This window comes from Cydia splendana, chromosome 7 (genome assembly GCF_910591565.1).
Source record: "Cydia splendana chromosome 7, ilCydSple1.2, whole genome shotgun sequence".
In the NCBI taxonomy this organism is placed as follows: Eukaryota; Metazoa; Arthropoda; class Insecta; order Lepidoptera; family Tortricidae; genus Cydia; species Cydia splendana.
This window is the reverse complement of record NC_085966.1, coordinates 10,521,607-10,534,479: the sequence shown is the minus strand read 5'-3', so window position 1 is coordinate 10,534,479 and position 12,873 is coordinate 10,521,607. Positions and strand designations below refer to the sequence as shown.

Here is a 12,873-nt window from a genome sequence, read left to right as displayed (position 1 = left end):
ATTACATCTTATACTAAAATGAATTTTGTTTACAGGTGAATAGAATTCATTTTTAGTTTAGGGTGGCCATTTACTGGCGAATTACCCTATGTAAAGAAAAAACTGGTAAAGTTATCGTTGTGGATATGTAATATTATTATGCACAATATCCAACAATTCAAAATCGGTAACTATATTTATACCTATTTAGTGAGCGTCTGATAGTTTTAGGGATCCATAGCCAAATGGCAAAAAACGGAACCCTTATGGATTCGTCATGTCTGTCTGTCTGTCTGTACGTCCGTATGTCACAGCCACTTTTTTCCGAAACTATAAGAACTATACTGTTGAAACTTGGTAAGTACTTAGATGTATTCTGTGAACCGCATTAAGATTTTCACACAAAAATAGAAAAAGAACAATAAATTTTGGGGGGTCCCCGTTCTAATATTTTTTTTTTCTAAACTGAATAGTTTGCACGAGAGACACTTCCAAATTGGTAAAATGTACCCCCCCCCCCCCCCTTTAACTTCTAAAATAAGAGAATGATAAAACTAAAAAAACTATATGATGTACATTACCATGCCAACTTCCACCGAAAATTAGTTTGAACGAGATCTAGTAAGTAGTTTTTTTTAATACGTCATAAATCGTAATTTTATTATGTTACTTGCTGCTACGGAACCCTTCATGGGCGAGTCCGACTCGCACTTGGCCGCTTTTTTCATTACTAAATACAATACGTAGTACGACAGTTGTCAATAATTATCTACTTTGCGGTTTAACCGGTATCTACATATATGCTGCAATGTTAACAAACCCATACGTTGGTATAGTTAGTGCATCATACAGTTTAACTCGGCAGTTGCTACTGAAGAGAATGTAAGTAAGTCAATATTCTTTATTGTACCAATAGTTATACATTTTACATAAGTACATGTAAAACTACAAATAAATTTTAACGGAAAAATAGAACCAGGTAACAGCAGAATGGTATGGTTCTAGACAGTGAATCCGAGGCTATTGATTGTATCTAAGTATTTAATGTAGCAATGTATTTTATATGGCGGTATATGTGGCTGATAGTTTATTGTAATACTATAGTACAACAGACTAATTATTATCCGGTAATAAAAATAATAGAGCATAAACGGCAGTATCGTACAAAAACAAGTGATCTAAGTATAATAGGTACAGAGTTCTCATGACCACCTATTCTCGTCGTCTCGATCATCAGACTCAGGCCGTCTGTATGAGCCCCGATGGGTTTAATGTTTTCTATTTGCAAAGATTAAAAAAATGTATATATATGGATAAATTATTTTATTATTTTTATATCATTTTGACCCATGTTCATTCAATGATATCTATGTGTTAAAATTGTTAAATATGAAACGGTGTCGTCACGCCATCTAGCCGAGCATAGGCTAAAGGTGTGTGGCCATGTATCCGAGAATGACTTTTTCTTGATTTCCGAGGCACGTTTTTTCCTTAGACTTTATTCATCTTATACGAAGTTACATATGTCTTTGCTATTTGGATGCTATATTAAAACTACTTATATGAGACTTATATTGTTGCAAAAATGGATTTTTAAAATACATTGTCCTCTCTACTGCACTTCTGCATCTATAGGGTCGAAGCAAAATTTACAGCATATTGGTACCTACTACCAACCTACCAATTTGGTATAGTCGTAGCCGTGTCGCTTTCCCTAGTGCTAGCCCTTTCATCCGTGAAATTCCTACCTGAAATTATATTAAAAAGAAAAAAAATCCATCAAACAATTGGTAAGTATTTCTTGTGTTTACATTTTGTTATCGTAAAATATGTCCAAACAAAATGTATGAATTAGTGTTAGTCTAAAATATTATTTTTGTACAAATGCGGGAACCTCAGAAAATGCTCAGAATCGTACCAAGAAGAACAGTCAAAGATGACATTTGCTTATTTACGCAGACGTACCTAATGACTAGTTTAACCGCCAAGGTGCTAATGTTTGAGCACAGCTTAAATAACGATATTATTTGCAGTGTTGTGCTAATAACTAATAAATATATTTACTTATTCGTTATGTAAAATTTACCTAGGTACGCTTTAATACTCGTACTTATCTATAGAATTATTAGAATTTGACCTCGTCATTTATTTTTAGGCAACTAAGGCCCATCCCATAGATACATACCTTACAAAACGAACATATATTATACATATATTCAGCACCAGTCATGGGACATTTAAGAGGAAATTTGGAGTATTTATGATATTTCCCTTGTACATGTAAATGGTCTTCCGCTTAGCGTGTTAAAAGATGAAGGTCCTATCCGCCTTTCATGTTTTAGGCGTGTTGTATCAAAGATACTGCAATGAGTTTCCACATAATTAACAAATTAAAACTATGCTTTTTTTCTCCAGTCATGGACACCAAAGCTCCAGTAATGGGCCCCCGGTAATGGACGTGGATCCAGTAATGGGCCCCCTATAATGGACATTGTTCTATCAGTATAAAATTTTGAAATGGGGAATAAGTTATGGCAAAAAAATCAATTTTTGGTATAAGCTTTTATCGCTGAATGTATTTTTCTTTCCACAGCCAATTATTATTCTATTAGATTCATCGAGACAATTCTAATATACCCAAACACAATTAGTTAGGGTTTATTGCGATAAAGTTCCCATGGCCACCTCCTCTCTCCATCATCAGATCAAGTCTATGTTATCATAATATTGCATTATCATCCGATTTGCATACTTAATTACGTACTTACACAAAATTTCAACTGAATCGGAAATCGAAAAGTGGGTCAAATTCAGGTACCAAGATTTGACCCACACTAACTAACAAGGCAAGTTAAATAAAACTTTGGAAAAACGATATTAATTTATCCTAAGTCCGAGAATACCTCCTGGTTGACATATTTCGTAACTACATTTTACTTCTGTATTGTTTAAATCATGAAATTATGGCATGGCAAGCATCATTATGTCAATTGTCCCATCATAGGAGGTATGCCGTTTTACAGCTCCTATAATGGGATTGGGCCAAATACCACTATTTTTTTACATCTGTGGAGTCACAACATAGTGTGTTGTATACCTTATCTCATGGTAAATGCAATTAACAAAACACATTCTAGTTTTCATCAAGTATTAATTAATTAAAATTTAATAAATTAACTCACCTCTCTTAGCGAAGTTGTTAAGAATTTTAGGTGATATTTTTTTTCAGTGGCACGACAACTTTTGGGTTGACGCACATTTCTTAAAAAATAACCGAATTTAATAAAAATTCAAACATAATCAGCTCTAGGACTCTTATTTATGATAAAAATATACCCAGTGTTTATAAACTACTTTTATATACTTATTTTAGAGGAATTGTGTTTTTTTGTCCCATTACTGGTTCCGTGTCCATTATAGGGTACACTACTATACAATAATACAAATCTTAAATACTTACTAAAAGTTCTATAAAATTATTTTCGTAAAATGAAATGTAGCAGGCACAACAATGAATAACGAACAGTACTAGGGTTTTCCGTGGTCACTGTCAATGTAACAGTTGTCAAGTACGAGTAGGTAATTGATATACCACCGACCATACCGTACCATTAATTACCGATATTGACAATAAATTGATTATTTATCTTCCATTTTTTACCGCTTTTGGCACAGCCAAGGCGCTCAAGAAGGCCTTGCCATTTTGCTGTCCTTCCTCTGTTAAAGGTTTTTTCACCTCAGCAGCTCGAACAAGGGTACTTTGCTTCTTAAAAACAGTGAGCAAAATGCGATTTTGCTCACTGAGTCATTTTGTCTCACTCAGTGAGCAAAATCGCATTTTGCTCACTGATTGTGTCTCAGTCAGTGAGCAAAATGCGATTTTGCTCACTGAGTGAGACAAAATGACATTCAAGTGACCTTTATAGTCATTTCAACATGCGGGGTCTAATACAAGTTCGATATACTTGGGTTCTATTATCTCTGTCCCTCTAGGTATGTTCTCACTGCTTAGGGTGAAAAATTTTGTGTACTACACGAGATCAAAGTTATTTACATCTCGTGCGCTTTTGAATCCCTTACTACGCTCAAGATTCTAAATTAGATTCACTCGCTACGCTCGTGAATCTATTATAGAATCTTTCGCTTGCACGGGACTCAAAATAAGCACTCGAAGAAATATCAAACTTTGATCTCTTGTTGTACAAATAACTATTAAGAAGTTAAATACCTACTTGTGGTGCTGGAGGCGTATGTTGAGGATACCTTGGACCGCCATGCGCACCAATGTATCGATCCTTTCACAGCTTCGTGTCCGAACTCGCCTATCCACAGTCTGCCAGCAGCGCATACTGTAACATAATGGGGAAGGGATATGAAAGCCTTGAAAAGCTGATCATTGTTGGAAACACGGAGGCCAAACGAAGCAGAGGACGATCTCCAACAAGATGGAACGATCAATTAAAACACACACACACAGATCATAAAGACCATGCAGGTGTGGAGCATCCACGTCCACCGATGACCACGATCCTCAGTATGAGAGGGAGCGACCACAGAGAGATAAATACCTACTTATTATAGCTTACTTAGCAATACATTCTGCAAGCAATCGCTGCTTCAACGTTCGGCTATGAGTATGATGACGCAATATTTATGTAAACTTCCGAGAGAATTAATTGTATTTTTGATTGCTGTAGTGATATAGCTACTTGCTACTTACGACACAGTAGGTATCCTAACTACTTACCGTAAACTCAGGTAACTTTAGTCCACAACTTACCTACAACTACGATCCACATTCAAGTTCCAGTGCAATATGTACGAGTATTTATATATTTTTCAAATTATGTTGAGTATCTAACTAATACAGGAAAAGCATTAGTATATATAAGCTCCAAAATAAATGTGACGAGTACTAATGACGAATGTTATTTTTCCTGTTTTGTTTTGATTTTTGTACAATAAAGTGTTTTACTACTACTACTAGGTGCTACTACGAGTACAAATCAAAAAGGCTCGTAAATAGTCAACGATAAAACTGCACAATAGTTGTACCTATTATATATGACTAATAGTTACCTGAGTTTACAGTACTGTTTTTACAAGGATGAAAACATTAATCCAAATTTAAACCGATTTACGATCTCGAACGGCCCTATTCGTTCAATGCTCCGCGTTGCAACTTGCACGCCCAAGGTTGGCAGATCCGTTAAGTTGCGTGCAAAAGTACAAGTACAATGCAAGGTAGGTACTTACTTGCAAGTATGAGTTTGCGTTATTGTTTAAATGACACGAACTATTCATTACTTATGAATTATGGGATGGAGGTGCAATTTACCATATCTTGAAATCATCTTGAAGTCGGAAATGTAGAAGGTTATAGATTGTTCTATTTATTTATTTATTTTTAAACTTTATTGCACATACAAAAAGTACAACAGGCGGACTTAATGCCGTTATAGGCATTCTCTACCAGTCAACCATAGGGCGAAACAGAAAAGAGTCCATGTCCATTATTTCTCTCCATTTATGTATAACGAACCGAAGTACCTACTTTAGATTACTTACGAGTACCTATTCTGTGCTTTTAGACAATAACATATTTATTGGGTTTTAACGAACAGAACTTTAAGAGAACCTGAATTAAGTAACTAATAGGCACCAAAAATACTCACACTGTGCATTTACTCATTTTAATAACTTCCTAAATGTATAAATTTTATTTATCTCACAAAGTTTAACATTTAACAATATATACAAAACTTAAGAAACTAAAACCCGTTCTGAGCCATGCCGGGTCCAAAGAGCCCCATCACACTAGCAGCGTTACCCCGCTGTATGGCGATGGAGACCTGTTGGACAAGCCATGACTTAATTAATTTATTAAATTGATTCACTTAAGTTTATTTAGTGAACGTTAAACTAAAGTTGGTGTAAAACCAGTACACCGTAAAAAGTCTGAATGAATGATTTTGGCGTGAAAGGCATTAATGCAATTGATAATCGGTTAAATCAATGGTTCTCAACCTTCTCCTGACCGAGGGCCAGATCCATATTTTATAACAGCGACCGTAAAATTGATGATAATAGGATTAGGTTGTTAGACAAAATTGGTGACCGTAGTTATAATATGTATAGCATGGCGAGGTCCTATGAATCACTGCTTAGATACTGATACTCACGGACCACTTCTGGCAGTTGTCCGACCAGCGACGAGAAAGCAACTGGCGATCGACTATTTTTTCGCACAAGAAATGTACCTGTAGGAAAGCTGTAATCTGTTAAGTATTGGAAGATTCCCAAACATTCCGTGTGGCATCTCTATCTGTAAATGGCAACCGAATGTGACGTAATCACACCAAGTAAACCCAACACAAAATGAATTTCCGTTATAGAAAACACTCGTCCGCAAAAAAACTCGCTACTTGCTGATCGTCACCAGTCGGGCAGCTACCTCCAATCCATAAAACACCATTTGAGAACCACTGGGTTTAGTCAAGTGGCGAGTCGAGTGTTGCAAGCGAGGCTCGGCCGGCCAACTGACATGGATTTGAGCAACTAATGGTTACTACACTGTTGCCCGCTTCGGTTGTGTTTGTGCCAATATTTGAACAAAAAAGTGTGAAGTATTAATTCATATTTCATTGTTTGATTACTGGTGACCCACTCTACAGTAAGCCAATTAAACTTGAACCATTTTATAACAAAAAGTATGTCATGCGCGAATAGGTATATATCGTATATATTGGAGTGCAAATAAAATTAATATATTGATTTTGGCTCTTTTGTTAATAAAATGATTCAACATGGGTTCAATTCTCCCACCTGGGCACGTCTCTTGGGAAGTCCCTACATTTTGAGGGCTCAAGACAAAAAAAAGCTTCATGGTGCCCTCTCTAAAAGTTTTTATTGGCATTGTACCTACAAGAGCAATGAAAGTTGGTCACTGTTCTTTTAAAAAGCTGGTTTTGTAGCGGATGGTTTGCTCGAGCTTATTTTATATACCTAGGTTTTTGTTTATGACGAAAAATGTAGGGCAATTTAGGTTTATTTAGAGAGCGATTAGAGTGCTTGCAAATTGGGTCTTATTATTAATCCCAATTCCCATTGTTGTATGTATATAAGATGACATGCAGAACTTAGAGAGGTCTCAGGTACAAATAAAAGTAAATATTTTTGATCATATCTCGAATATCTGTACGAATAGCATTATAATTACTTCCGACAAAAGTTTTATCATTAAATTTCCTACAAATTTGGTTATGTTTATTTTTAATCTGCGATCAATACTTTAGGAGGTACAGGCTGTTAAAGTTAAATAATAGATAAAAAATAGACGGTTTAAGAAAACGTCGTTTTTTCGTAATTGTTCATCATAAATAAAAATTTTAGTTTAGGATAAGCAAGCTAAGTGACCTGTTGATAAAATATAAAAAAAACCGGCTAAGAGCAATAAACTACACGAATTATTTCCGCAGATTTTTCTAATTTGCTTAGGCTATTAATAACGTTAGATAACTGCGAGATAGAACAAAGACCAATTTAATGATTATAAAGCAGCGCATGTTTCATACGATGGCGATGGCACGAGCTAAGCTAATCAGTTGGAAAGTAAGACTAGCATAATATGGAATATAAAGCATCACATCACATCTCTCCACTCTTACATTTCAATAAACGAAAGGGTAGGTGTGTGGTTTATAGCTGTACCCACTACCTCATCTATTTTCTTTGAGGGAGTTCCCTCTGCCAGCAAACTGTCCTACAGTTTGGCAGAAGAAGAAACTGTATAAATAGGGTTTATTTCGCCTGAATAAATATTTTTTTTATATAAACTAACCCGTAACGTATTAAAATTAAAATTATTTTAAACAGGTTACTTACGTTATCAAACTACACAACGGGACTTAATCGCGTATTTAAGTTTTAAGATTTACCTTCGACGTTACTTCCTCCTTCCTCCTCCTCCTTGTCCTTTGAAAAAGCGGATCGTATTTCTAGGTCTAGTAGTGATGTGCGTGATAAGAAATATGACAGACTGCTTTATCGATATGGGAGAAACGTGAGTAAAAGTAATCATCATGGGGGCAAAACTACCACCACAGTTGTGAATTTATCGAGTGCTACATTAGATAATGCAACTGTTAGCGTACTGGAGAAAGGGTTAAATTTTGCAATGACGCCTAAGAGGGTTCCGTATGAGACTGTGATCTGTGGTGTTGAGGAGGCTATAACGCGTAACAAGGTGCCGTCGTGCGACGCGGAAGAGTTAAGACAGGATGTTGCCGTTATTCTAAGGAAAGCCAAACTTCCAAAGAGTAATACCACTGCGGAGGAGCGATCAGCCCTTAGGGATCTAAAGGAAAATGAGGATATCCTGGTTCTTAAGGCTGACAAGGGGAACGCTACTGTAGTGATGGACTCAACGGATTATGATAGCAAAATACGACACTTACTGGATGACAGTCTCGTATACAAGCCTGTTTCGTACAACCCTACAGCTAGGGTCTCTCGTCGCATTAGGGCTGTCATCAGAGACAACAGGGAGTTGTTCGAAGGAGACGTGTTCGATCGTTTGTACAAACCCAAGATCGTACTGCCACCTAAACTGTACGGATTGCCAAAAGTACACAAAATGAATGTGCCTTTGCGGCCTATCGTGAGTCAAATCTCTTCTCCCACTTACGATCTTGCAAAGCATGTTGCGTCGGTGTTGCAGCCACTGGTGGGTGGTACGTCGTCTTTTGTGAAGGATTCTCGTCACTTTATAGATATTCTCAAGGAAATAACGCTGGAACCAGATGAGGTAATGGTGAGGTTTGACGTTGAGTCGCTCTTCACCAAAGTTCCCGTTAAAGAATGTCTAGAAGTAGGCAGAAGGAAACTGAGCGATGGGGGTATATCGGAATCAGGAATGGTGTTGCTGAGGAACTGCTTGGAAGGAAGCTACTTTTTGTATGGTGGAAAGCATTACCTCCAGATTGATGGGGTAGCCATGGGTAGCCCTGTAGCACCGGTTTTGGCAAATATCTAGATGGAGCATATCGAAGCCAGTATAAACCTGCAGCCTTGGGCAGTGAAGTTGTGGAAGCGATATTTGGATGATGTTTTCTGTATTATGAAGGGTGGGAAGCAGGAGGTGGAGCAACTACTCCGATATCTAAATTCAATTCATCCGAAGACGAAGTTCACGTATGAAATAGAATCACAGCGCAGTTTGCCGTTTTTGGACGTGAAAGTGATAGGTCGAGTAGACGGAACCCTAACTCATACTGTTTATAGGAAACCTACGCACACTGACAGGTATTTGAACGCCCTTTCTCACCACCATCCCCGTCACTTACAATCGGTGGTTACCTCGCTAGTAAACAGAGCACATGATTTGTGTGACCCTGAATATTTAAAGATTGAGATGTCGCATATTCAGGAGGTACTAAGGAGGAACGGGTACAAGGTAAAAAAGTGGCAACCCAGACGAAAGGCAAGAGGGAAACGTCCTGATGTCTCCAGACAGCCGGCATTTTTGCCGTGTGTAAAAGGGGTAACGATAAAGTTGGCACAGTACTTGGAAAGTACTCTATAAAGACGGTGTACACTCCTTTATCCAAAGTTGCAGGGAGCTTAACGTCACCGAAGGACGTTATTCCGTTCCAGTCACCTGGCGTTTATAAAATAGATTGCAGTTGTGGTAGTTCATATATCGGAGAAACTAAGCGCACCATAACAGAAAGAGTTAAGGAACATATCGCAGCTGTCAAAAATCGTCAGGTGAACAAGTCTGCCGTGGCTGAGCATTTGCTGGAGTCAGGACCAAAGCACTGGATTGAGCTGCATAACCCTAAAATCCTTTCCACGGATCGCCAGTTCTACAGTAGAAAAGTGCGGGAAGCCATTGAAATCAAAAAACATTGCAATTTTAATCGGGACGAGGGTTTTAAGATCTCATCCACATGGAATCCAGTCATTAGTAAATGTAAGCGGAAACGAATATCGACAGTCGATAAATCGAATATCGTTAGTGTTGTGTGTCGACAGAGTAACATCCCTAGTGCGCAAAACGTTCAAACTGATAAACAAGACCAAGTGCGGGTAGTTCGAAAAACTCGCGCGGCTAGAAGATGTTGATGTCAACTTGAGCCAGTCTTCTCCGAGACCACGGGGACAACGCCGTCCTCGAAACGTCGGAGGTAAATCTTAAAACTTAAATACGCGATTAAGTCCCGTTGTGTAGTTTGATAATGTTTAATAATCGTGAAAGTTTAAATCAGGTTACTTACGTATTATTAAGTCGAATAAACGCCCGAATAAACCCGTAACGTATTTCGAACATATTTAATCGACTTTCTGAAATTAAAGTTAAGAGCGACTACGACTAATGATTACGTGGGACATACACCACGTAGGTCTTTCAACAATTCAGTTAATGAGGTGATAATTATCTAGTTGATAAAATATGCCTATACTATCAATCATGATATTATAACTTATCAAGAAATTACTACCTGCGGAATCATAACTGCTAATACTGCTACCGATGTATTAATTAATCTAAATCTAATACAGGATGCACCTCGTGAGCTTCTTCTTTTCCTTTGCCTTATCCCACATTAGGTGGGGTCGGCTCTCCTTATCCTTCTGCGCCAAGACGATTATTTATAATTAATATTCGAAACAAACCCAGACGCTATCAAACCATGATAGCCCTAATGAAGCAATAGTTTACAAACACAGAGATAACAACAGTTGTACCGCCGACCTTTTCGTACGGAGCCGGTGTTGCGACAGCGCGTCTCGATAATATACAATATACACTTTCTTATATCACACGTTCGGAGATGAACTCTTTCGTATTTATATGTACCACGTTCTTGAACGCTAGTATAAACGTGTGTACACGTGTGTTCCTGCTAGTGCTGAGTGCGAGTGTGTACCAAGGGTTTGTGCTCGTGGAGGTGTTCCTTAACAGCTACAATTTGGTGTATCCCCCGTATTTTGCGAAGCCTATAACTAAGGGGCAGTATTATGTGTCGAGTATTGTTGGTGGGGCAGTGACGGTAGTAGCTACGAAGGTGGGTTTATTCGGATTACTGGAGCAAAAGCTGGCTCAAAACCTTTTTTTCTTACAGAAATGTATGCGAAAATCTGAAGTTCGCAATATAGGAAGCTGATTTATCGGGAGCGGTTTATCTATGTTATTGGTCCCTCTATTAAGAGGGGGCGTAAAGGCAAGAAACTAGAAGGAAACAAAAGGTACGGCGAGCTGCGTCATACTTGCAAATGTAATCTAATTTCCGTGTAAATTTTTAAACCGTAAAAAATGGATATCAATACCTAATACCACAATTTTACGTTAGCCCGCTCTTAATACCTAAGTACTCCTTATTTCTTACTATAAACGAGAGAGGCATTTTTTCACTCCACAATCTGTACAACCATTAAAAAATATACCTATTAAGTGCATATATTTGAGCAACAGTCCTTCACAATAATAAGAATAGCAATTAATGTTGCGAAAATGCAATGTATCAGCTGTATTTAGGTACAAACGAATAGCGGTAAACGTATTGAATAAATACCTAGTTGATTTTATAATTCAAGGGAATCCATTCATAGCTCTCAATTTCTGTTGCGTGATGATGATGAGACTAATTAGGCTGTCTTTTATTTTAAATAGTCTAACAGATTAAGTAATGACATTGAGTGTTGATGATTGACTTTCGCTTAATTAGTGCAGGTTACTAAGTGCAAACTATTTAAAACAAAAATAAGAATATAAACAATGTACCGTCAACCGGGGTGAATAGGGTTGGCTGGAGTGTATAGGGACAAACATAAAATGTAATTTAGGTACATGACAAATTTCTTAATAACTGCCCACAGAAATTGGTTCATACAAAACCAACTAAGGTTTACTCGGGTAATTCCGAATGTCGAAAACTGTCGGATAATTCCGAAAGAGACTGTTATTATGATGGAATTAAGGGTGATTTTCATCTGAATTTCGGAATTATCCGACATTCGGTAATACCCGAATACACCTTACTAGTTATTATCAATCGAATTTAAGGAATCACGAACGGTATAGTGTAGTACCAAGGCGATAAGTTCGCCTTTGCACTACACCATTATTTATCTGCTGTAACCAAACCTTTTTCGTACAATGAAGTGTTTATTACTTTACTAACTGTCATGTATTTTTTTTCAGACCATCATGCTAAACGGCTTCATGCGATGGCTGCTTCGGTTCCTAGTGTCGCTGATAGCCATCGGGGTGCGGCCGCTCACGTACCTGCTCACGGTGCGGCGCACGCGCAAGTGCCCGCCGCCCGCCAACCCTACGCTCTTCAAGTCCGCCACCACGCTCACCAACATGATCAGGAACAGACAGGTGGGGATTGACACGTGATATAAAGGCCCCGTAGGTTCGTGTTCTTCCCTGAGGAGAGCCACTGGTACCTCGCACGGACGCACCTCACCAGCACCAGCTTATCCGGACAACGATTTTCTGCGAAAATTGAAGCCGGAACGCGCCCGGCCCCGCCGGAGGAGAAGCCCAGCTGCACCCAGAACCCACTCACCGATGGTCGCCCTGTTCAACAGGACCGACTGGCGGTGACGCGTCGCGCAGGTCCCGCATACATGAACAAGAAGCCACTGATGTCCCCCCCCCCGTCCCTTCGGGGCGGGTGGGTAGACAAGAAAACGGATTTTACAATCCACCCGCAGCCACAACAGTAAAACTCGCGACCCCCCCGGTCCCCGCGGATAGGGTGGGTAGTACGCAACACGAGTTTTACGAAGTACCCGACGACACCAAGACCCCTGAACCCGCCTACGGCTACACAGAGCCGTGGAAACCCGACTTCGACGCCCTCATCGAAGCCCTCGGACGTC

The 12,873-nt window shown here is 38.7% G+C and overlaps 1 protein-coding gene and 2 long non-coding RNA genes across 5 annotated transcripts in view; 1 reads left to right on the top strand and 2 right to left on the bottom strand.

The window, feature by feature from the left end:
* Positions 1-634, bottom strand: part of LOC134792136 (uncharacterized) — a 95,372-nt gene extending 94,738 nt beyond the window's left edge. Inside the window, exon 1 of the long non-coding RNA XR_010144397.1 lies at positions 561-634. This is a non-coding gene — a long non-coding RNA (uncharacterized LOC134792136). The remainder of the gene's footprint in view (positions 1-560) is intronic.
* LOC134792135 (uncharacterized) overlaps positions 1-12,873 on the bottom strand; it is a 688,366-nt gene that overhangs the window by 165,628 nt on the left and 509,865 nt on the right. The gene's annotated exons all lie outside the window — the stretch shown is intronic.
* Positions 1-12,873, top strand: part of LOC134792120 (fatty-acid amide hydrolase 2-B) — a 150,810-nt gene that overhangs the window by 127,788 nt on the left and 10,149 nt on the right. For 2 of the 3 annotated variants that reach the window (XM_063763322.1, XM_063763321.1), the window contains exons 1-2: positions 10,756-11,048; positions 12,185-12,367. In XM_063763322.1, the coding sequence (XP_063619392.1) occupies positions 10,815-11,048; positions 12,185-12,367 (417 nt within the window). In that variant the 5' untranslated portion in view covers positions 10,756-10,814. Of the gene's footprint in view, positions 1-10,755; positions 11,049-12,184; positions 12,368-12,873 lie in introns of those variants that run through there. The other variant, XM_063763323.1, reaches the window with a different exon arrangement.